We start from the raw sequence: 24,825 nt of genomic DNA on the forward strand, positions 1-24,825 counted from the left end.
GAGTTGGCTTCATGTAGTCTCTGAAATGATCCCTCTGGCTCTCATCCATCTTAAGAGTACAAGAGCACCCATTCCCTAATCCCATTGTTTTCTCCTTTGTATCCAGCATTTAAGCAACATTTTTCGAGTGCCTGTTTCATATAAGGCAGTGTGTTCAATTTGAGAAAGCATATACTTTTTCTACCTTAAATGGCTGTGCAGTCTGTAGAAAAGAGGATTCTGACAATGAGTAGTGACTATCTAGCAAGTGTCTACAGATCTGCAGTGTGGCTTTGTGGAATCTGCTGGTTTAGAAACCTCTATTTTGTAGTATGTTAATGTTAATGACACCTAGTGGTATCAGAGATAGTTTAGGAATTCAAAAATCTGTTCTTCCAAACTACATTTACTAGTGCTATGCTTAGCAGTGAGTTGAATTTAATTAGGGATTGGATTTTCCAGGTTAGAACAATGGGAAGGAGAATAAGAGACAAGGAGTTTGAAAGTGTATGCAAAGGAGTATTTACTGTGAAGGACTGTGTCGTGTCAGCCAGGTGACAGGGCTAGTCAGGTTTAGTACTCAATAGGGACCTGAGTAAGCGGACGTTCGACTAGAGTACAAAAACCGTAGCAATTAGTATATAAAGTAGAGTAACTTGGAAATTGAGTTAGTGGAGTCAGACAATAGGATGTGTAAAACTGAAATTTTTGAAAGAGTGGAGTTGTTAGTAATGATAAGATTTGCAGTATCATTCATCCAGGTAGTAAGATTGGGTGGACAGCATCCTGCCAAAAGGTTACTAACAAGACTGCGATGGGCAATCATGTCTCCCTTGCAGATTCTGTACAACAGCGAATCCATTTAAAGCCATGATTTCTCTGTTTAGATGGAATTATACCATTTCATGTTTCTAGTAGAGTTAGAAATGGTCTATAGTCAGTTGATAACTAATTATGAGGGCAAAAACCATAACTTATGTTATCTACGGATTTCAAAGCTTGGTATAAATCTGTCCATGATGAACATGAGCAAATATCTCTTCAGTTGAATTAAGAAGAGAAATAGTAGACAAATGAAAGCAATTTCAAGGTTTAAAGGAGAAAATTAGTTTTCAATGAATGTGATTATTGTAAGAAGAGATGTATGGGGGCTGGAGAGATGGCTCAGCGGTTAAGAGCACTGACTGCTCTTCTGAAGGTCCTGAGTTCAAATCCCAGTAACCACATGGTGGCTCACAACCATCCATAATGAGATCTGACGCCCTCTTCTGGTGTGTCTGAAACAGCTACAGTGTACTTACAATCTTAAAAAAAAAAAAAAAAAAAAAAAAAGAAGAGATGTATATCCCATATACTTAATATCAGAGACTGTTCAAACCATGAAATATATTCTGATTGTCTTGGTCATTATTAATTACTTATATCTTTTTCTTTTAAAAAAGAAAAAATAAAAGACTTATGGGCTGGAGAGATGGCTCAGTGGTTAAGAGCACCAACTGCTCTTCCGAAGATCCTGAGTTCAAATCCCAGCAACCACATGGTGGCTCCCAACCATCCGTAATAAGATCTGACGTCCTCTTCTGGTGCATCTGAAGATAGCTACAGTGTACTTAGATATAGTAATAAATAAATCTTTTTTAAAAAACTTATTTATTTTATGTATATGAATACCCTGTATCTGTCTTCAGACACACCAAAAGAGGGCATCATATCCCGTTACAGATGGTTGTGAGCCACTATGTGTTTGCTGGGGATTGAACTCAGGACCTCTGAAAGAGCAGTCAGTGTTTCTAACCTCTGAGCCATCTCTCTACCACTACTATACTTTAGTATTGGTAACAGCCTCCTAAGTACTATGAAATTATAATTTTATTACTATCTGAAATCTTACAAAGTTTTAATCAAAGTTATTTTATCATTTTCATAAATGTAATATCTTCACCGCCTAATTATAAGATTCTTGTTATCAGAGCCAGGAGTTCATAGCACATTAGAAGCTGCATTTCAAAGGCTCTAGACAAGTAAATGCATTAATTTCCTTTCAGAAGGAACATTACAATAAGCCAAAAAGAACAGTTTCTCTTTTAGTTCAGTTTAATGTACTTTGGTATTCAGAGCTCAGCTGCCTTTGCTGGACTGGGTTAACATTGAGAGGGCCAGAGCAAACTCCTTTTGTATAGAGCTGTTTGTTATTGGTTTTTTTAAATCAAAATACACAGTTTTGTGGTTTTTGTTTTTCTAGCAAACAGAACCATGAAGTCATTAAGCATCTGCATGCTTGTTTTCTGGCTCTATGGGTATCTTAATTTGCATTGTTGAATGCATAGCCATGTGTTTCCATTGCAGTTTTTCATCTCCAGAGCAAGAAATAAGTGGCTTTATTGTCATTCTCTGGAGCCTTGAGATGGTTTTGTTATATACTATTAGTTAGTCATTAATTTATAGTGATGCTTATTATCATAGTCTTATAATTTATACTACATTCATAACATTACCCAAAACATCTAATATGCAAAGACCTTGTTTGTCTAATCAGTGTTAGCTTTTTATCTTACTACATTGTCAATTCACAATTTGAAATTTCTTTGTTTATTTCAGTTCAAAAGTACAGCTTTCATATATATATATAAGAAAGTTTGTGCTTTTCATCTATACTAATTCTCTACTAATAGGGTTTCACTTTAGTATTGGTAACAGCCTCCTAAGTACTATGAAATTATAATTTTATTACTATCTGAAATGATATTTACATGTGAATTTTATTTATAGCAAATCTTATTTTATACTTTTGGTCTTGATTTTAAGGAAAGAACGTTTGGTGTATGTTGGTATCAGTATTGAAAACATCATTCCTCCACAAGTAAGTTTCTAGTTGATAAGTTTTTGGTTTTGTTTTAATTTAAAATCATAATGTGTATGCATGTTTCCCCTTTATGTCTATGTACCTCATGTATACCTATTGCCTACAGAGGTCAGAAGAGGGTGCTATAGATCCCCTGGAGCTGGTTGTGAGCCACTCTGGGAGGTGAGCATGGAACATGAGTCCCCTGAAGAGCAGCCATCCTTAACCACTGAGCGATTTCCAGTCTAAGTTTATATAGCATTTGTGGAAGAGATGTTATGTGCTTTCTTACATTTAATGGAATTGTGTGACTTGTTTTAATATTCAACATTCCTACTTTATTAAGGCTAGACATTTTAAGCATTTGTGGAAAGAACTTTTCAAATTATTATATATAAATAGATAACCCAAAAATGTGATTATTGTATTTAAACTAAATTTATAGCTCTTTGCTTTGGGGTAATATTCTATTGTTTCTATTGTAAATGGGACAATTTGTGGTTAGCTTTATAATGTGTTATTTGCATAAAATAACTAAAGAATAGCTTGGGAATAAATTACTTTTAAAATGGCCCTTACTGAAACTTTAATTTCTATTATAATTTAATTTCTTTGAAGAACTACCATTATTTAACATTTATTAGTCTATAATTAAGGGTACCTCATCAGTGAATGTTCAGTAATTTCAAACTTGATTTTGTTGTGAGTTTTGTTACTGTAGCTGATTTTTGGCAGGGTATATAACCCTGACTGGCCTGGAATTCAGGGATCCACTTGCCTTTACCTCTTGAGTGCTGGTTTTGAAGGCTAGGCTTAGAGCTATAAGCCATCACAGTCAGCAGGTTCCAAGCAAAGTCTTACAATTTTATTCTTTTCACAATTTTTTTTCCATTTTTTATTAGGTATTTAGCTCATTTACATTTCCAATGCTATACCAAAAGTCTCCCATACCCACCCACCCCCACCTACAATTTTTTTTTAAAGATTTTTTTTTTTAAGTATATGTGTACACTGTCATGTCTTCAGATACACCAGAAGAGGGCATCAGATCTCATTACAGATGGTTGTGAGCCACCATGTGGTTGCTAGGAATTGAACTCAGGACCTCAGGAAGAGCAGCCAGTGCTCTTAACCATTGAGCCATCCCTTTCCACAATTGTATCATAGCTTTAAGTAGCTTACCTAGTTGTTCTTCTTCAGTTTAAATCAGATCATCTCGCGAATTGAGCACACACAATGTATTCAGAGTTTTCTGTGTAATTATTGGTTAGCCGATTGAAACTGTAGAAAAACTTCACTCTTGTTATTTTATTTTAATACAATTACAAACTCACAGAAGTATAAGAAAATCAACAGAAATATTTCATTTATTGATCTCCAATTTTTTAATTTGTGTAAGTAGTTTTGCTGTGTATGTTCATTGTGATAGATAATCTTAGAAATTCACATATTTTGTGTATGCTGCCTAGGTAGAATGTGAAAGCTGCTAATTCCAAGAACTGTTTCCTGGTCATACCTGTACACTTTTATCTTTAAAGGAGCCTGAGTTTTCTGAAGAGCAAGAAGAAAAGAAAAAAGATGCAAAAAAATCCAAAGCAAATGCACTTGAAAGGAGATCAACAAGAACAAGGAAATGTATTAGCTACAGGTATGAAGGAAGAGAAAGTTGTTGTAGTAGAAGAGTCTGGTTTTTTCCAGTTAGACAAGACAGAAGTGGATGGTTTTCCCAACTTAGTGATTTTTAAGTATTACATTTATGTCACTTGGTATCCTTGGGTATAGAGTTCCAACACTAAAAGGCCACGCTGTAGCTCAGAAGTAGTAGAACCCTTCCTTAGCTTGAGTCAGGTCATATGTTCAGTCCACACACCAGGCACACACTTGCATGCACTTGTATGCACAAGATTCCAAGCAGAAGTTATTTGTACATTCAGTCCGGCTGAGTTCATCTTAGGTCACCTGAGCCCAAACTAAGATGAATCTTCCATATAAAGCAATCATAGAGATCTTTTTTTTCTTGTTTTTTTATCTTTAAATCCAAAAAATAGTTTTTTGAGCAAAAGCACATTTATCTAGTTGTAAAATTTGATCATTTGTATATGAATTTAACAATACACTTACTTTCAATAGTAATTATATAATAATCTAAAGAATCTAAAACTTTACTGATTCTTTGAAGTTTTTACTTGTTTATTGTCTAGAGTGTGTGCGTGTGTGTGTTAGGGTACCTTCACATATACTGATATTGTATGAATCCTTCTGCTTTCCTGTGTAGAAATACTATCAACTGGATAGCTTTCAAAAAGCATGTGTTGATTTCTCACAGTTCTGGAGACTTTATAAAGTCAAGATGAAAGTACCAACAGATTGGGGAGTCAGATTTCAGAGCCTGTTTCTGCTTATCAGTGGCAACTTCATGCTTTGTGCTCACAGGATAGACGTTCTCGAAGATCTAGTGTCTGGTGTGGGTCTACTTCCATAGATAGATAGATAGCTGTCCTCCTGTTATAATGTCACATGGCAGAAGATGCCAAGAGATTTTTGTTTTCTCTTTTTTAGTCCTGTTTAAGGAGGACATTAATCATAGTCGTGTGTGAACCATACCTTAAGGTTGTCACATGTGAGTTGGAATGGGGACAAAACCAGACTGATGCAGACACTTTGTGTATGTAGTCTATAGAAATCAAACATATACAGCTTAGGGTCTGATCACTGTGCTTATTTTAGATTTGATGAATTTGATGAAGCAATTGATGAAGCTATAGAAGATGATATTAAAGAGGCTGATGGAGGAGGTATGTGTTTATCTGTTATTCTTTTCACATAATTCTACCAGCAGATTATTGTTCTCTCCAAAGCTAACACTGAACAAACTGTCTCATATTTAACATAATCTGTTGATATAGTATTAGTGTATTAAGTCAGAACTTTGTAATTATTAATTTTTATATGATATAATACAAAAGTTAATTTTCTTTATTAATCAAACAATTTCTATCTGATTCTAATTAGAATACTCAGTTAACTTTCCTATTGTCTTTATAACTACAAAGCCTCAAATATATGGATAATTCAAATTTTAATGACTGGTATAACTTAAAGATCAATTTACTCACTTAATTACATTCTCTGTCTTTTTTCCTTCCTTCCTTCCTTCCTTCTTTTCTTTCTTTCCATTTCATTTTGTTTGAGACAGGATCTCTCTCTGTGGTTCTAGTTGTCCTGAACTTGCTGTGTTGGCAAGACTGTCCTTTAACTTACAGAGATCCTCCTGCCTCTACCTCCTGAGTGCTGGGATGCACTACCATGGCTGGCCTTTAATTACCTTTCAAAACAGCATTATAGGAAAATCTGAAGGTTGTTTGTTAAGGCATTATATAGCCAGTTACTAATGCTCTGATGTAGAACCTTCTGCTTTCTACTTGTTCCTGTAAAATAGTAAAAGTGGATGAGTAAGCCTTTTGTTTTGTTTTGTTTTGTTTTGTTTTGTTTTGTTTTGAAGAAACTGACATTAGAGCCTTTCAGAACTGTGTCCTTTATATCTTTATCAACTTTGTTTCTGTCCTTATTCAAGGATATTTTTGAGCAGCTACTAGCAGGTATGAGGTTTTATTTTCAGAGTGAGGAGGTGGTCTCAGATTGGCTAGTGTTGGCAGTTGGACAACTTTGTGGCTAAATCAGAAAACTCTGAGTTACTTTTTTTAAAAGATGAGTCTGGAGAGATGATTAAGCAGTTCGGAGCAACTGCTGCTCTTTCAGAGGACTAGAGCTTGGTTCCTAGCACCATGTACGTATGTATGTACAGCATATGCATGCCTGATACCAGTTCAGCTCCCAGTATCTACTTCATAGCTCCCAACCATACTAACTGCAGTTCTGTGGAGCTGGACTTCCATCTTCTGACACTGAGTATCAGACATGCATGTGCTGTACATACATAAACACGCACACAAATAGAGTATTGAGCCAGGTGTGGCGATACAAATCTCTAATTCAGGAAGCTGAGGCACAAGGAGTTTAGGGCCAACCTACGCTGCACAGAGAGGTTTTTAAACAGACTTCCACCAAATAAAAGACAGTGAGAAAAAAGAGGGGGTGGGGTGAGCATCACTTGGCAAGTCAAATGTAAACTAGGAGTCTCTGCCTTGTAAACTTGTACATAGTAAGAGAGGCACAGTAATCCTTTCTTTAGAGCATTATCAGCTGATGTTGTAAGGAGCCTACATATTTCTAAGATAAATTAAGCAAAGGAATGGCTGCTGCTCTGATGAGTTATGGGGAAGGTTCAATAAACATGTAGTTACCTCTTCCTTTCAGGAGTTGGCCGGGGGAAAGATATCTCCACCATCACAGGTCACCGTGGGAAAGACATTTCTACTATTTTGGATGAAGAAAGAAAGGAAAATAAACGGCCCCAGAGGGCAGCTGCTGCTCGCAGGAAGAAACGCCGGCGACTTAATGATCTTGACAGTGATAGCAACCTAGATGAAGAAGAGAGTGAGGATGAATTCAAGATCAGTGACGGGTGTGTGTCTAGGGGTCAGCATGCAAACTGCTGCGTCCTCGGAGAGCCACACTGCTGTGGCGTGGCTTCCTCTATATGGATTTGCAGGACATTTAAAATAAATTTGAGATCACTGGTTTTGATTCATTTTTAGATTAAAATTAAAGCTATGTTTATACTAGTTTAATATTTAAATTTGTTTAACTGCAATTGAGGTTTCATTTATTGAAAGCTTTCTCTATACAACCTTCTACCAAGTTCCTCAGTAGTTTTTAATTGTATGGTAAATTATAAAGAAGTATCACCTCTCTCTGGCGCTCTCTAGAGGTTGGATAAGGGATAACTAATCCAATATTAGCATTACTTCCATTTATACAGAACAACAGAACAAGTATAAACAGTATTGTGGAGTTTTTCCTTTTGGTTTGTTAATGGATGTAGTATAATAGATAAGTATACAAAATCACAGAAAAGTTCCTCTGCCTTGCCTGCCTTTGTAACAGATAAAATTAGAGTACAGAAGATAGTTGCTCAGGGAAACCACATAAGAAAGAAGTTAGAGTTGGCATGTGTAGAATGGGTATTTTGGGCAGCCTTGTAAGTTTAGAATTAGAGGCAGTGTGAGATAAGAAAGCAACCAAAACAGAGAAGCCACATGTTCAAATGCCAAGGCATATTTAGGAAACTCCCAGAAAAGCAAGAATATGGGGATAAAAAAGAAAAAAAATCACTGAGTGGGTTTTTCTTTTTTTTTTTTTTCTCTTTTGTCATGCATATAATTTTGAACTTTGTCCTGAAAATGGATTTAAAAAAAAATTACCCAAAGGGTTGAGGCACGAGATGAAAGGGAAAAAACCTCAGACTCTGGCTGGGTGAGTGATGCTCAGTACCAGGCTAACTAGCTGAGCAGGTAAACATGTTTGGGTGAGTGATGCTGGGTGAGTGATGCTCAGTACCAGGCTAACTGGGTGAGTGATGCTCAGTACCAGGCTAACTAGCTGAGCAGGTGGACATGTTTGCTCCCGAAGCCTGGCAACCTTTTCTTTAGAAGCCACGTAAGGGTGGGAGGACAGAACCAATTCTGCAAGTTGTCCTCGGAATACGCAGGCACAAGTACTCTATTTCTCCTCATAATAAGAAGTCAACGTTTTGTATTAAAAATATCCGGTGGCTGACAGAGAAGAGTAGTAAGTTAAGAAATAATGAGCCTTTTCAAATGTGTTGGATTTAAGATGTACCCAAAGAGGTCACTGCAATTCATGTGTGACTTACAGCATTTATTCTCACAGCTTCTTCAGAGGGATAGATGGTAGAACATACATTTTATTGGCAAAGTTGACATAATTTTCCAAATATATCTTTAAATTTACTTAATGTTTTACTGGGTTCTTTACAATGTGTTTGGAACTTTGAAAAACTGGTTATCACTTCTAAATGTACCAAAACAAAACAAACACTAAGTGTACCATCGTGATGTATCTGGCTTTTCCTGGACAGATCTCAGGATGAGTTTGTTGTGTCTGATGAAAATCCAGATGAAAGTGAAGAAGAGCCACCATCCAATGAGGACAGCGACACTGACTTCTGCAGCCGAAGACTGAGGCGGCATCCTTCTCGGCCAATGAGGCAAAGCAGGCGTTTGCGGAGAAAGACCCCAAAGAAGAAGTACTCCGATGACGATGAGGAGGAGGAAGAATCCGAGGAGAACAGCAGAGACTCTGGTAAAAGTCCTTCAGTCTGAATCAGAGCAACTCAGTTACTTCCTGTGACTTCTCGTCACAGGATGTTGGAGTCACGCAGCTGTGACATGTCCTGATGGGACTGAAATGCTTTTCTTATGACTTTACTAGTAGCTTTTCTCATACAGAACTACCTGAGAAAATTCACACAAATTAATATGTTTCCTTCATGCCAAACTCTGAATGATAAATTCTGATAAATCCTTGTGGTGCCACATATTTCTGAGCATATTTTGAGATGTTGGAGATGAATAACTAGTTAACCCAACACACAGCAGGATTTCTTAACTTTTCTACGCACAACATTTACTCTCGAGGATTTTACAGGACTTCCAGCACATACTCAAACATTTACTGATAAATAAATCATAAAAATATTTTTTAATGTTTTTTTCTGTGCATTGTTGTTGTATCTGTGAGAGGGTATCAGATCCCCTGCAACTTGAGTTACAGACACTGAGCTGTCATGGGGGTGCTGCTGGGAATTTGACCCAGGTTCTCTGAAAGAACAGCCAGTGCTCTTAACTCCATCCCCAATACGTTCATTTTTAAAGTAGTTCTTTAGGTCTGGACATGGTGGCTCATACCTATAATCCCAGCAAAATTAGGAGGGAGGGAGGGAAGCAGGCGGAGAGACAGATCTACCTGTCTCTGCCTCCCAAATGCTGGAATTAAAAGTGCACCACCATCACCTGGCTCTGAGATTTATATACCTTACTTAACTAAATTTTTACAACTAAATTCTAGTAACCTTATATTTTTATAGCGTTAGCTAAGTATACTTCTACCAATGGATTTAAATTTTGTAATTTTTTTATTTCCCTCCTTTTTTAAACAGAAAGTGACTTTAGCGATGATTTTAGTGATGATTTTGTAGAAACCCGGCGAAGGCGATCAAGAAGGAACCAGAAAAGACAAATTAACTATAAAGAAGATTCAGAAAGTGATGGTTCCCAGAAAAGTCTACGACGTGGTAAAGAAATCAGGCGAGTTCACAAGCGCAGACTTTCCAGCTCAGAGAGTGAAGGTAAGTTGGTGTCCTGTGTGCGGGAGCAGGGCATGGCAGAAATAGACACTGCATGGAAAGAAAAGTGACTCAAGCTTTTCTTTATATTAAAATGCATACAATCATTAGTGTCAGTAAGATGAATCTTAGATTTTTTTTTGTTTATTAATTATAATTGGAGTAAATGACTCAATAGAATGCTAATCTTTAAAGGTTCCATTGTATTAAGCTCTTAATACAATGTGATTTATTCTGCTCCTTTTGTTTTGTTCCAGTTTGAAATCACTTCTAAGTTCTGAGTAGATAAGCAGTCTCAAGCCAAGTTATCTATTGTCCTTCTGTACTTTCAGTATGAATTTCAGCTGAGATCTGTTTTATGTAATGGCTTGAGTTGTTCTATACCAGAAGTGTAGAGAAAGTTTTAAAACATTCATAGCCAGGCAGTGGTGGTGTGGGCCTTTAATCCCAGCATTTGTGAGGCAGAGACAGGTGGATCTCTGAGTTCAAGGCCAACCAAGTCTATAGAGTGAGTTCCAGAACAGCCAAGGCTATACACACACACACACACACACACACACACACAAAATGCTGTCTTGAATACCTCCCTCCCCAAATTCATTTGTAGGGGCTGGAGAGGTTGCTCAGTGGTTAAGAGAATTTTTTGTTCTTTCAGAGGATCAAGGTTCAATTCCTAACACCCACAGTAGGTAGGCATCTCACAACCACACATAACTCCAAGTTCATGGACTCTAGTGCCTTCTGATGTTTGTAAACACTGGCATACAAAGATATGCATACATAATAATAAGGTAAATCTTTTAAAAATTCTAATAGGAATGCCCATTTCATTGTTAATTCAAACCTCTAAGGTCATTTTGAAAGATGCTGACTTTTTTTTTTAAAGATTTATTATTATTCATAAGTACACTGTAGCTGTCTTCAGACACACCAGAAGAGGGCATCAAATCTCATTATGGATGGTTGTGAGCCATCATGTGGTTGCTGGGATTTGAACTCAGGACCTTCAGAAGAGCAGTCTCTCCAGCCTGATGCTGACTCTTTTTAAGCATAATCTATCATTGCTTATGATCTGCTTTGAATATTGCTTTTACACATTAAACATCAAACAAATAATTGAAAGTATGAGACCAGGAAAAAAAATGTGGATGTAGGAGACTAAAGGTAAATTTCCCTTGATTATCTTCATATGTCATAAATAAAAAACATGATACAGCCATTAAATGTCAGTATTGATTGGATAAGCCCTTGGTGTAAGCACTAGGAATAGGACAGAACAGAACAGCCCTCATGTAGGTAGATGGAATGGTAATAAAACAAATGTTAGAATATAAGCTATTAGAAGGAGAAAAGAGGATTAGAAAAATATTCTTCCAATTTCTGATTTCTTCATTGAGAAAGACAACATTTAGGGAGCAAAGTTAGGAATTTCTGGTGAAATATTTGCCTAGCATGCCTGAGACTCTACACTGGAGATTTGGTTCTAAATACACACAAACACATATTGGTAACACATGCTCCCCCACCCATGCTCAGACATACTCTTTCATCCACACAGGTGTGACATTTAAGATCTGAAAGAAACATAGGGTAGGCATTCTCATTCTCTGAAGGAAGAGCGATACCGACTGAGGGAGTGTCTACCTCAGAGCCTGAGCTGACTGTGCCCAGCATCATCAGGGAACAGAAGGAAGGTCGGGGTTGTTAAAACTGAAGGTGTCATGAAGATGTCAGCAAGCTCCAGTGTACCTGCTGACATAACAGTGTTGCAGATCAGGTTTTATTGGAAGATGGTCATATCTGTTTGTTTACATATTGTCTATGACTCCCTTCTTAAAAAATGAGTAGTTCTGATAGAACACGAGGTCTCTCCTGACATAAATAAATAAATAAATAAATAAATAAATAAATAAATAAATAGTAATCTCAGATAATCTCAAAGCTGCCTAGCTTGTTTTCTACAATAATTAGAATATTCTGTGTTAGTGCTGATTAATTCAGTGATGTTATCCTCATGAGCCTGTGAAACACTTAAAGTTTAGCCGGCTTGAGCATGAAACTAAATGCTGTTTAATTTTAATTGATTTAAATTTACCACATGACTAGTGTCTATTAAGAGAGTAGGCTGTTGTATGGATTATGGATTTGCTTTGTGTGATATGGGAAGTGCAGTGGAGTAGTATGATCTCATGTGGGTTCTAGTTTGCTAGAGTACCTACTAATACTAATAAATTAAAGAGGGAGAACAGTTTGGGGACCAGTAGTCCCAGGATGAGATGATGGGGTAGAGCTAGGTCTGTACTTGTAAGAATAAAAATCAAGTTGTAGATAGTTTATACTTTAAGATAGAGTTTTAGATTTGTTTGTGTGTGTTTGCGTGTGCACTACATGGATGCCTAGTGTCTGAGTGTCAAAAGAGGGCAACAGATCCTCTGGAACTAGAATTACATGTGGTTATCATTCCTCTGAAATGGGTGCTGGGAACTGAACTCTGGTCTTCATCAAGAGCAGCATGTGCTCTTAACGGCTAAGCTATTTCTCCAGCTTTCCAAGGATCAGTTTTGTTAGAGCAAAATCATTTACTGATTTGATGAATGAGAAATCAAGGAGAACTAAGCAGCTTTAAGAACAAAACTGCTGGGCTGGAGAGATGCCTCAGCCGTTAAGAGCGCTGACTGCTCTTCTGGAGGAAGTTCAAATCCCAGCAACCACTTGGTGGCTCATAACCATCTGTAATGGGATCTGATGCCCTCTTCTGGTGTGTCTGAAGACAACTATAGTGTACTTACATATAATAAATAAATTAGAAAAAAAAGAAAAAAATTGCCATATGACCTTTAAGAGCTTTTTTATTCACACTAGATTTAAGATGCCTCTTTAGCTATCTAAACATACATGTTAAAGACTAATCTAGATTTTAGTTTGCCTAAACCTTGTAAGTTTGTAAATGTATATGTAACACAAAGACTCAGTGAGATGACTCACAGAGTCAGCACAGATAACAGTAAGACATTCCCAGTTCATAGTTTATCAGAGGAGGTCACTACTCTCAAAGGTGATGCCCAGACATTTGCTTTTGGTTTCTGTTTTGAGAAGGATTTCATATAACCCAGGCTAGCCTTGAACTTTTGATCTTCCTATACTTCCCAAGTATGGGGATTATAGGTGTGTACCACCTTCCTTCAGTTTTAATCTTTCCTTATTAATGCATTTATATGACTTCCCAATTTTAGGACTAAGGGAAGGAGTTTCCCAGTTTGTGGCCAACTTATTTTCCCCTAGTTCGAGAACCATCAGATGCCCCTCTTCTCTCACTCCCAAGAAACCTACTGTCCCCTAAATCAAAATTAAAATGCACAATAGACCTCACTAAACATTGTTATAGATGATGGTAGAAGTTAGAGGTCTATCATGTCAGTCCATTTATTACAGAGCAATATTTTCATAAAAGCAGAGGATGGGGTAGATAAGGGAAAGGAAGGAGTACTTGAATGTGTTTATGTCAACTGTGCCAACAGCTTAAATGTCTGTTTATTCTAGAGAGCTTTATGTCCAAGAACTCTGAAGATGATGAGCTAACAAAAGAATCGAAGCGATCTGTTCGAAAACGGGGCCGAAGCACAGATGACTATTCAGAAGCAGATGAGGATGATGAAGAGGAAGGCAAACCATCCCGCAAGCGGCTACACCGGATTGAGACGGACGAGGAGAGCTGTGACAATGCTCATGGGGACGCAGACCAGCCTGCCCGTGACAGCCAGCCCAGTGCCCTGCCCTCAGAGCAGGAGAGCAGCAAGAAGCCCTACCGGATAGAGAGTGATGAGGAAGAAGACTTTGAAAACAAAGTAGGGAGCCCATTGGACTACAGCCTAGTAGACTTGCCTTCCACCAATGGACAGAGCCCTGGCAAGGCCATTGAGAACTTGATGGGCAAAGCAACTGAAAAGTCCCAAACCCCCAAGGACAATGGCACAGCCAGTGCAAGTCTAGCCCCCAATGGGACAAGTGGTGGACAGGAGGTGGGGGCACCAGAGGAAGATGAAGATGAGCTTTTGCGAGTGACTGATCTTGTTGATTACGTCTGTAACAGTGAACAGTTATAAGACTTCTTTCCATTCTTGTGCTAATTTATTCCACGGTAGCTCTCACACCAGCGGGCCAGTTAGTAAAGCTGTTTAATTTTTCCTAGAAAACTACAGAACGACTTTTTAGAAGAAAAATTTCAACAAATCTTGAAGTCTTTCTGGGAAGTGACCAGTTTTGAACTTTGAAGATTAATAATTGCTGTAAATTCCTTTTGATTTTCTTTTTCCAAGTTCATGGTCCTTGGTAATTTCATTCATGGGAAAAAATCTTATTATAATAACAACAAAGATTTGTATATTTTTGACTTTATATTTCCTGAGCTCTCCTGACTTTGTGAAAAGGGTGGATATGAATGCATTCCAAATCTGTGAGGGCCCAAAACAGAATTTAGGGTGGGAGAAAGCACCTGTGCTTTAGCTTTTCATATTAAATATATATTATATTTAAACATTCATGGCATAGATGATGATTAACGAACTGTTTAAAAGTTCATGTCTGTACTGTTGCAGTTTGAGTATTGTAGATAACATCACACAAACATCACTTAGTAATAGCTTTTGTGACATCAATTGGTTTACTTTTGGAGTTACCACACTTTAAATAAAAAAAGAGACCCTGGAAGCACCATCATAAAAACATTTTAACCTAAGTTTCTGTTATAGCAGAGTTTCTTGTTATAAAAAAAAAATCATCTGGAAAGTATTTGTATAGTAAAATGTATAATGAAGCTTTGACAACCAGATTGTGCTAACAGAATCTTTTCAATAGCTTTAAAGCTTTTGTAATAAATTAGATGGCCTATACATGCTGGGCCAGGTGGGCAGTTAGTGAAATGAGTGGTCTTTCCCTAAAATCTAGGTACACTATAAACTTGACAGTAGTGTTAACTCTTCAGGCCACATGGTGTTCACCATCTGGGATGCCATTTTGAATATAATCCATCTAATATAACATGGAGATGCTAAGCTGTGTATTTTAGCACATTTGAAGACTGAGAAGGGATTTTCAGGTGAATTTTAACTGGTTTATTCTTGCCCTTACTATCTACTTCAAATTGAAGTCTACAAACAAAGCAGTTCCTTTGGGAGGTTTTTAGTTTTTAGTTTAAGCATGTTTATGGTGTGTGATTTGTATGATGTGTGTGTGTGTGTGTGTGTGTGTGTGTGTGTGTGTGTGTGTGTGTGTGTGTGTGTGTGAATTTTCTATCGGCCTGGATATATTAGCAGGGTTTGAATGTAGTTTTGGCCTTTGGCCATTATATACTTCTATTAAAATCCATTAATAGTCACACAACCAACAGAATTAAATGAGAACCGCTGATATATTTAATAAGTATAATTTCCATTTTAAACATCTCAACACTTTAAGGATAAGCCCTTTGCTTCAAGAATAGGCGGTTTTTAAATCAATATAACATAGCTGACACTAAAATATGAAGTTATACCTTAGTTTCTGTTACAGTTGTGAAAGTTCAGGCACAGCCCTAGCCCTGTACAGCTGTAGCACTTGTGACTCGCCTTGCCTGGCACATCTGAAGCCTTCAGCATTGCTTCAGTGTGTGCTTTTGCCCTGATATTCGGGTTTTCTGTCCCAGTGTTGTCTGTTGCCGGCAATAGACATGCTGTATCTGCTGCTGGCTCAAGGAATTTCACTTTTCTTTAAGATTAAGCATTATATGTAGTCAGTGTACAGTAAACCACTTTTTATTATTATTATTATTGAAAGCTGGCATTAGACTTGTGTCATAAAAGCCTCTGGATACTTTATGCTCCTACTTTTTGTTCCTTGACAGATACACTCTTAAATCTTCTCTCCTGGCCTTTAAATTTTAGTGCTGATTTTTTTTTTTTCAGTTATTTGATTTTGGTTTCACTTTAGTTCCATAGAACTTAAGTGTTAATGTTTGCTTTGATTGTAGCAGTGAACTTACATTTGTGTAACAATAAAACAATGAAAGCAGCCACTGCAGAGCCAGCTGTGGCTTCATTTTGACATAGTGTTGTGCTAGAAGGACAGGGCGGGCTTACATTCACAGGCAGTGAAGGACTCAAAGGCACCACTTACTTGCATAACTTCCTTTCTAGCTGTCGTGTTACTTGAAAATCAGCTAAGGAAGTTTTTCACTGTCTAGAACAGGCAGGATTCCTACTACTGTGTGGTAAGTGGTTCTTCCTACACTCTCAGAAGGCTTCAGTCCTGCAATCAGGTAAAGCCACTGTGGTGTAGAAAATGTCCTATGTGCCTGTCTCTACCTCTGCACACACCAGCTCTTGCAACCACCTATCAATTCTATTCATCATTTACACAGATGATTAGAAGTAGTAAATGGGTAGCTAACTCAACAGCGTGCAGAATGTGACGTAACTTCTTATTCTTCTGCTATGGAAACCCACAGTAATTTTTTATAGCAAAGACTGAGTATTCCACTTAGCAAATGCCCCACTGACTTGGGTTTCAAAAACCACTTATGCTACCTGATCTTACTACACTTGAGTGTCACCTTCATAAAGAGTGTCTCCCTTCTAACTTTACATTCTCATTAGACCAACTGGCTATAAAGAGTAATCCAGGCAGCTAATATATAGCAATTCTTAGTATCCAGCTACTTCTGCTTGGCTTTTTTGTTGTCTCTGTTCATGCTGGAGATCGAATCCAGGGCCTCATGCATACTGGGTAAGTGTTTTAACGCTGGGCTACAACTCTTGCCCTGCTTAGTGTTCAGATTCAGTCCCTCAGAGTCTGTTATCTCTCAGAAACCCTTACTTGGAAGATGTTCTCAATGAGGTTTCTGTTGCTGCTGTCAAAATAAATGTTCTGTATCAAAAATTCTGATAAAATCATTAAGAACTGGAGAATGGAAAGGAAAACAGGCATGTAGACTATCTTCAATCTTGATAGATTCAGATTTATAATAGATTTTTAGAGTTTTCCCCTTTAATATTTTCAGTGACCCCCCCTCCTACCTTTTGACATACAAATGTTGAACTTGTATCAAAGGGCTCCCAGTGTCAGACTCCTAGCCTACAGCATATGCATTAAGGGGGGATACAGTGTAATATTCCAAGTGTTTAGTTTGCGATTTCAGTAAGGTGTGAGAGGTAGCCAGATTTTTACAGTTCCAGAACTTAGAATTGAAACAGTGTATGAAAGTGACACTGATGGGTTTGTCCACGCTGTGCCGATACAGTGCTTGTTGTAGAGTGTAACTGCAGAGTCGTGTGTTTGCAACAACACACATGCCACACTGAGGTGGTTTCCTTCACTTCTTCCACTTGGTCAAGGGTACAGAGTGAGAGGATAAAAAGTTGCATTAAGAATAAATTCATGTTTACTGGTAACTCATTTTTTAAAAAGTGATCTGCCAAAGAACCCAGAACTTCAGATACTAGTGAAAAATTGTTGTGGGGAAAAGATTTAAAAAAGATGTTATTACTTTTCACTTTCTAGTTGATAGGACTTATCCCACATAATAAACATTGAAGCCAAGTGCATATATTAAGAAAAATGTGGACACTTACTTGCTTGTTTAAATAGGGAGTTATAATTATGGAGAATGTGTCAGTAATTGTAATGTGGGATGAGTGGAGTTCCCTTTGTGACAAGAATACCGTTTAGCCTCGTTGGTAGGCATGAGGTGTTAGCCCTCACTAGTTCTTCTACCAGAAGACAGAAAACACCGAACAGATCTGTAACTCTCAGAAAATGCTGTGACTTCACTGCCAGCTGTCACAGTGGAGCGGGTCTTTAGTTCAGGGTGGTATCTGAGCTTTAGAACAGATGCTCAACGATATTTCTTACGAGGAAATGTGTGCATACACACATTCTGGGTAACCACAAGGATGCTGAATTCATCATGAACTGAGTTACTAAATGTATAAGGCAAATGATTGTGACAAAATTATGAATATGATTCAACGATAGGTTTAAAGAAAAAAACAGTTTTTCTTGATGGTTTGACATTCTCAAGACGTTTCTGGTTCTCTTAGCAGAGAATGCCAAGACCACATGTATGCTGTAATCTACATAGTCCTTGTTTGTTAATATGATCCATTAGTGAACTCTCAGAACAAAATTCATTCCTATTTTATCCGCTATTCCCAGAGAAACCCTGGAAGTGGCAAGCAAGCTAGCTGCTGTTTTATTTCCTCACTGTTCTTATCCTGATCCTGAAAGGAAAACAAAACAAAACAAACAAAAAAAAAAAAACCTTTGTTCTCATCCAGTTTTAGACTGGATTATCGTTATGCTTCCATTTAATTTCCAAATATTTTGCTCCAACTTAAATGAGGTAACTTTTTCTTTTGAGTGCCAAGGTTTGCTAGATAACTGGCTACACAACACTGAGGACAAGCTATTCCCATGTAAACAGTCATAAGCGAAAATGAGGTAGCGTTGGTGGCGGGCCACGTTAGACTGTACACTCAGCCCTTGTTGCTCATACAGACCCTCTCAGAAGCTGATTAATTAGAACAGAGGTCTAATTCCCCACTCCTGGTCATGCACACAGCTCCCTGCCCTATCTCACATTTATACCACTTTGCTCTAGGAGACCGTTCTGGCACACTCACCATAGGGGTTTCAGTTCGTGGAGGTGTTCTGATCTTAATAATGTTTTAGATACATCTATCCCATACACAAGCTATGTGATAGAATGTAACAAATTACCAGTGAGAAGGGATTTATTAAGCTCTAGATATTTTGAATGAGAGAAAAACTAAGGAACTATATTTGGGGGAGGGTTGTTTTGTTTTTTTGTTTTTTGCCAAACTGGCACAAGCTAGAACATGTGCAAAAGGCTGAATAAGCTCCCTGTTCTTTTTGCCACTGGATGATGGAAGAATGAGCTTGTCTAGGTATATATTTTCTTGACTTTCACCAGTTTCAGAAGGAGTCTAATTTAAACATTTGGGGTTTGTTTGATCTGTATTTATTGCATCCTGGCCATAGGCCGGGGGCCTGCATGTTATGTTTATGAACAGCTAGAACACAGCCATGTGGAACTTAATGGCTCAAGATCTTCTAAATAATTTAACTTATTTTGTATGTTGCAAAAAAGAAAAAAAAAGTTTATTTTGCTTGAGAGTCACATTTTTTTATAACTGTACAGCTTTTAAGGGATGGGAGGTGGGGAAATACCCTAAAATAGGATGTAGATTTTTACAGTTGTGTTTATGCTAGAACATCTATGGGAGCATTATGTAATTAAACCTCAAAATTGTTTAAAACCTTGTGCCATGGTCTTTTTCATTATACTTCCCTTTAGCAAGAGTTGGTGCATGTCAATCGTGCACTGCTGTGTGGACAGACCCTGAGATTAGATTAATACCTATTTCCAAAGCTTTCATCCATTGCATGAATTACCTCCCTACACACACGCACACATGCACACACAGAGGTACAGTTCCTAGTCGTGTAAATGCATCTTCAGGATCAGTATAACTGAACACGCAGACCCTGGCAACCAGCAGCATTACTCTTCCCGTGCATGACTTTGTGGTGTTGTCTAGGCTGTTACTGATGTTGCTGTGTTTTGTTCTCTTATCAAAGTGGCTTCTTGGTCATAGTGTCTGGATAGTACCTTGCCCAAAACCCCCATTGGGTTTCACGTGCACTTTAAGAAGGGATGTCCTATGTTGAGATGGAGATGGGAATGGAGATGGGAATGGGGCAGGGCCAGTTTCTTATGTGTAAGAGAAAAACTAGAATTGTTGACTGTTCTGTAGACTTACCTAACTCTACACAAATAACTTGCTGAAACTTGGCAGGAAAGGAAATCACATTAACTTTTCTATCCCTCCTTATTTGGTAAATAATTTTGTAATCTATTAGAAGTGCTGCTGCTGCCAGTCTTCCCTGGCACATTTTCCCATGCTATAGCCACACCTTTTTAAATGTCAGTACTCCCCCCAACCCCCACTCCGCTATCCGGTAATTTCACCATTCTGGTTTACTACCTGGATAGCACAACTGTATTCTTATAAGTAATTAGGTTTATCTAAATGTGACAATTTCTAAGTAACCTTCATCTGCTGGCTACTAATTTGGAACATAATTTTCTTTGCTATTTCTATCCATTTAGAAGCTTAGGGGCCGTGAGTTTCAATGTGAAGAGTATAAATTCCAGCTAAGAGTTTGTAAATTGTCTTATCTTAGAATCTCACTTCAATTTTAAAGTAGTAACTAAGTTCCAGGAAGCACCTAATCAGAACATGTCTTGGATTTTAAGATGTGTTTATTTGGGATACTTTATTTTCCCTATGCATAAAAGAAAAATATTGCTGGAATAGTTCTCCAACTACTGTTTTTAGATGAGAGCTGAAGCAGAAGCTCCAAGACTAGCAATCAAAGTAACTCTTGAGGTAATTAGGATCATGCTGTTAGTCAAAGAGAACTGGGAGTGCGCTGTCACATAATAATGTACTGCACATGCCAATGAGGTGCACAAAGATCTGCAATGGTGACGCTGAGAACACAAGTGAAGTGAAGTTTGTGTATGGAGAGTATGGCAGGTCCTGAGAGCTTCAAGCTTCAGGAGTGTTAGAACTATAGTTCATAGTTGTTTAAATATAATATTTCTTGTGACAACCAAAATATGTTGTGGCTGGTGCCAATATTTTCGTTAATGAAATGTTGAATGTCGCATTACAGTCTGATCAGAATTCTCAGTGTAATAAGCCAGGCCTAAGCCATTTTATAGCTATTGGCCTAACTGTGTAACTTTTTTTTTCAAAATGTTTTATTATAATACTTGTCATTTCTTTCACTTAATATATGTTAATTGTCATAATAAAAAGTTTAAATAAGTTGATGTACTTAGCATTGTGTTTGAAAACATAGTTTCTGTTACATTTTGTGGCATTATAGAAAGCTCGGAATTTTCAATAACTGGTTTGTAAGAGGTGAAGATGTTCTGTGTCACCCAGGAATAGACTGTTACTTCATGATCTAGAAAGCAAATTTGTAAGTAGATCGACTCCCTCAAAATCGTTTTTAAGGCTGCCTATCAACTAGATATACCCAGGAACACTATTCCATTCTTGGTTTTTGTTACTTATCCTCTGGAGAACTGACACATAGAACCCAGGCCTTTCTTCCAAACAGCCCTCTGTGGACACAACTACACTACAAGTCAGCAGCATAGGCAAAGGTTTTTTGTTCCTTTTGTGTGTGCCTGTGTGTGTCTGTGTGTGTCTGTGTCTCTGTGTGTGTGTGTAAGTTTTGTTTTAGCCAGCAAGCTAGCAAGAGTTCATTAGTACGTGAAATTCTAACCTGAAACTACCAATTAACATTTATATGAAGAAAGAGTGTGAATCAAGATTTCACTGTATGGGATGAATGCTGGTTTCTGGTCTGTCATAATGTTTATGAGCAATTTGAGATTTTTAAAGCAATCAGCTAGGAAATGACAGTGTCATGACAGGCTTAATAGTTTTTCTTGTTTTTTTGTTTTTTATCTTTTTAAAAATCTTTTTGTATGTGGGTATTTTATCTGCATGTATGCCTGTTTAACAATATACACGCATGGTGTACTTGGACGTCCTAAGAGGGCAGTGGATCCCCTACACTAGACAGGTATGAGCCACCATGTGGGTGCTGAGATTAGAGCCCTTGTCCTCTGAAAGATTGGCTTCTACTCTTAAGTGCTAAGCCACCTTTCCAAACCTAGCCCTAACATTTAAGAGTCTTAGCTGAGCATGGGGCTAGAACTTAGCTGTCAACTTTTATCTTCGATTAAGAGACCTGAGGATGGTTCATTTTAAAAACTAAGCTTTAAAGCACTAAATGGTAATTATTTAGTCGATGTGGAATTATAATAAAACTATTTTAATGAAATTAAATGTTAGATGTTAGGAGCCTTCTGGATGAGATAAAGCCTTGAGTAATTCTGACAATAAGTTCAAGGTTATTCAAAGTCTAAACGACAATCAGAGAAAGAGCACTAAGAGGATGTGGCCTAGTGTATACATCACTAGTGCATACAGTCATCTCTAGGGAAAGTTAGCTAGAACCTACAAGACAAGCTTGTGGTACAGACCACCTTCCCTGTCCAGTACCTCTTGCCCATTTCAGAGCCACCTGACTCAGTTTCCATCTTTCTAGCCTAACCCCTAGAAGATTCTAACCCCTGTCTGTGTCTGTGACCTGGTAGCTTTCCTATTGCTTTTGAGCCTTTCTCTTTTCAGTTCTCTTTGTCTCTCATCTCCATTCTTCTGAGTATTCTTCTTTATATAATGTTCTTCTCTGAAGCATGAAAGAGATGGGTATGTTCCTATTTAATCTGTCTTCTAATTATCTCTTGCTCGACTTTCGGTGTTTAAAATGAACAGGTCATGGAATTATTAAACTGTATTTAAAAGTTCTTACAAAAATGTCACTAGTTTCTAAGAGAAATTCCAAGAAGCCAGCAGGCTCTGTGGCAACAACTGAATTCCACGGTCAGAAACTGTTACAGAAAGCTGACACAACAGGAGAGAACACCCTCACACTTCGGTTCTCTGATTTTCTATTACAAGCCTGTTTTGTCTGTTCTTTAACATTTTATTTTCTAGTGGGATACCTGTCGTTGTACTATGACCTCTCCAAACAAATCATTTTATTCTACTATAGGGGCCAAAAATAAAGAACATAATAATGATCAAACCTCATTAGAACATGTCCCTATGTTCTAATAGTAGTAATTCTGGTCTAGTAAGAGTGGGTTTGTAAGCCTAACTCTTACTGTTACCCAAAGGCAGGAACCCTTATAACCTCTTATCTTTACGGGGCTCTGTCAGTTGTTTCCAGGTGATGGTTTGCATTAAAATGCTGGAGCCTGGCACCCAGTGCTTGGAGGGATCTTCTTCACAGCTAAGATTTCTTTCTTCACTTAGCACCTTGTATAAAATGTCTTGCCATTGGGCTATTACAATGTAAATGATTCTGAAGACTAAGACAAATTGATGAGAAACTACTATACTGGTTCTTGCCAGTTTTCTCTGACATACATGGGGGCTCCTTTTCTGAACCAAGCACTGTTTGTTTCACCAAATAAATGTCTTAGGGAATGTCTCAGATTAACCATTTCTCCAATCAGACTCATAGGCTACTCTTTTTAAGTACTGGGGATTCAACCCAAGCTAATCCAGCAAGAACTCTATCTGCTACCCTTGGAACCTACCTTGAAAACCTCTTTCTGAAATCTACCACTTAGAAAGCACACCTACTCAACGTTTTAAACTGGAAATTTAGAAACGATATTTAACCTCTCTTCTTTGTCTATTCTTGTCTTCATCGTCACAAATTCTTCCTCTCAATCTATATCCACATGACGAGGATTTTAACCTTCAGAGAGTTCTAGAATCTTTTCTCATCCCCTCCCTTACTCCACTCCCACCTTCTCATTCCTGTTCAGGGGACCTGCCTCCTAGTCTCACTAACAACAAACTAAATTTTAAAACGTAACACTTGGAACTGACTGGAGACATGGGTCAGCTTGTGAGACTGCCTAATGCCTTTGCAGATAGGGTCACTGCGCCCAGGCAGGGTGGCTCACACCTGACTGTATGTAGGTAGGTATATACATATATGTGAGGAAAAAAATCTTTAGATTCCTCTGTTGAAAAGAATCCAAAGGGAAAAAAGGAGGAAGAAGAGAAAGAAAGATAAAACTGCTATCACATCCTCCATGTATGTTATCCAACCTAAACAGCCTTAGCCCCATAGATATTACAATTCTACAGCCAAAAAAAGTGGAGTCTAGAGGTCAACTGACTGAATTCCATCCACCAACTCTAGCTTGTGAGTTTAATGCCTCAGGTCCCATCTGTTAAAGTGGGTAATAGAAAATGTGTTCATATTGTGTATCATAAAGAAAAAAATTAATTGAGCAAGTGTGGTGATGGGTGCTCATAGTAGTACCAGTAAACTGGAGTTCGGTGCAAATCGATTATGTATTGGAAGCCAGCCTGGGATACTTAAAGAAGCCCTGTCTCAAAAACCACGAAGGAATCCATGAAGAAATATAAGAGGTAAAGTCCGTATGCTGTGTGGTCTATAGGTCTCTGTTATGGGTTTCTATTCACCAAACCTGTAGGTTTTCACTGCTCTTATTCACTGGGACCTAGCGAACAGGGAAGGCAAGGGTTCCTAACCAGTGGCCTACCTTTCCCTCGGGCAGTCTTTTGACTGTCTTGCTGCGCACTGTCCATCATTAATGTAACCTTTTCGTGCTCGTGGCATGACTCGTGGGGATGGGGCGCTCGATCTCTCCGGCGACGTGGGGACTAAGAGGTCTGGTAAATGGCTGTGTGAACCCAAGGAGAACAGGCCTGACGAGGCGGAAGCAGGGTAGACTCGTGCACCCAGCCGGGAGACTTGGGATCTCCAGATGCGTGTGGATTTTATTTCTGTGAGTCCTCCTTCGGCGAGGGACTCCTGGGGCCTGGGTCCCTTCCCGCTTTTTGTTGGGAAAGGCTTGGTATTCCTTATACATCCTCTCTCGGGGTTTGCTCCTATGACCTTCAAAGAGAACCACATAGAAAACACTCGATTATTCTAAGCATCCTTAGAGGAGCGGGAAAGGGGAACCGATGCCACGTGACAAAAGCCAGCCGGCTCGCTGCGGACCTCTGAGTTGCCTAGAACATCCCGTCTCTATGGTCAACCGCATGCT

At 38.2% G+C, this 24,825-nt stretch overlaps 1 protein-coding gene and 1 long non-coding RNA gene across 3 annotated transcripts in view; one reads left to right on the forward strand and one right to left on the reverse strand.

The window, feature by feature from the left end:
- The window catches only part of Rsf1 (remodeling and spacing factor 1), a 112,913-nt gene extending 91,927 nt beyond the window's left edge, over nt 1-20,986 (forward strand). The window contains exons 10-16 of the mRNA NM_001081267.2: nt 2,785-2,839; nt 4,360-4,469; nt 5,549-5,616; nt 7,139-7,346; nt 8,823-9,046; nt 9,903-10,091; nt 13,629-20,986. Coding sequence (NP_001074736.1) covers nt 2,785-2,839; nt 4,360-4,469; nt 5,549-5,616; nt 7,139-7,346; nt 8,823-9,046; nt 9,903-10,091; nt 13,629-14,191 — 1,417 coding nt within the window. The 3' untranslated portion in view covers nt 14,192-20,986. The remainder of the gene's footprint in view (nt 1-2,784; nt 2,840-4,359; nt 4,470-5,548; nt 5,617-7,138; nt 7,347-8,822; nt 9,047-9,902; nt 10,092-13,628) is intronic.
- Rsf1os2 (remodeling and spacing factor 1, opposite strand 2) overlaps nt 1-24,825 on the reverse strand; it is a 46,612-nt gene extending 21,787 nt beyond the window's left edge. Inside the window, exons 1-3 of one of the 2 annotated variants that reach the window (NR_154551.1) lie at nt 24,780-24,825; nt 24,316-24,671; nt 10,070-10,139 (exon numbers count right to left, since the gene is read on the reverse strand). This is a non-coding gene — a long non-coding RNA (remodeling and spacing factor 1, opposite strand 2). Of the gene's footprint in view, nt 1-7,125; nt 7,303-10,069; nt 10,140-24,315; nt 24,672-24,779 lie in introns of those variants that run through there. The other variant, NR_154552.1, reaches the window with a different exon arrangement.

This window comes from Mus musculus, chromosome 7 (genome assembly GCF_000001635.26).
Source record: "Mus musculus strain C57BL/6J chromosome 7, GRCm38.p6 C57BL/6J".
Lineage (NCBI taxonomy): Eukaryota > Metazoa > Chordata > Mammalia > Rodentia > Muridae > Mus > Mus musculus.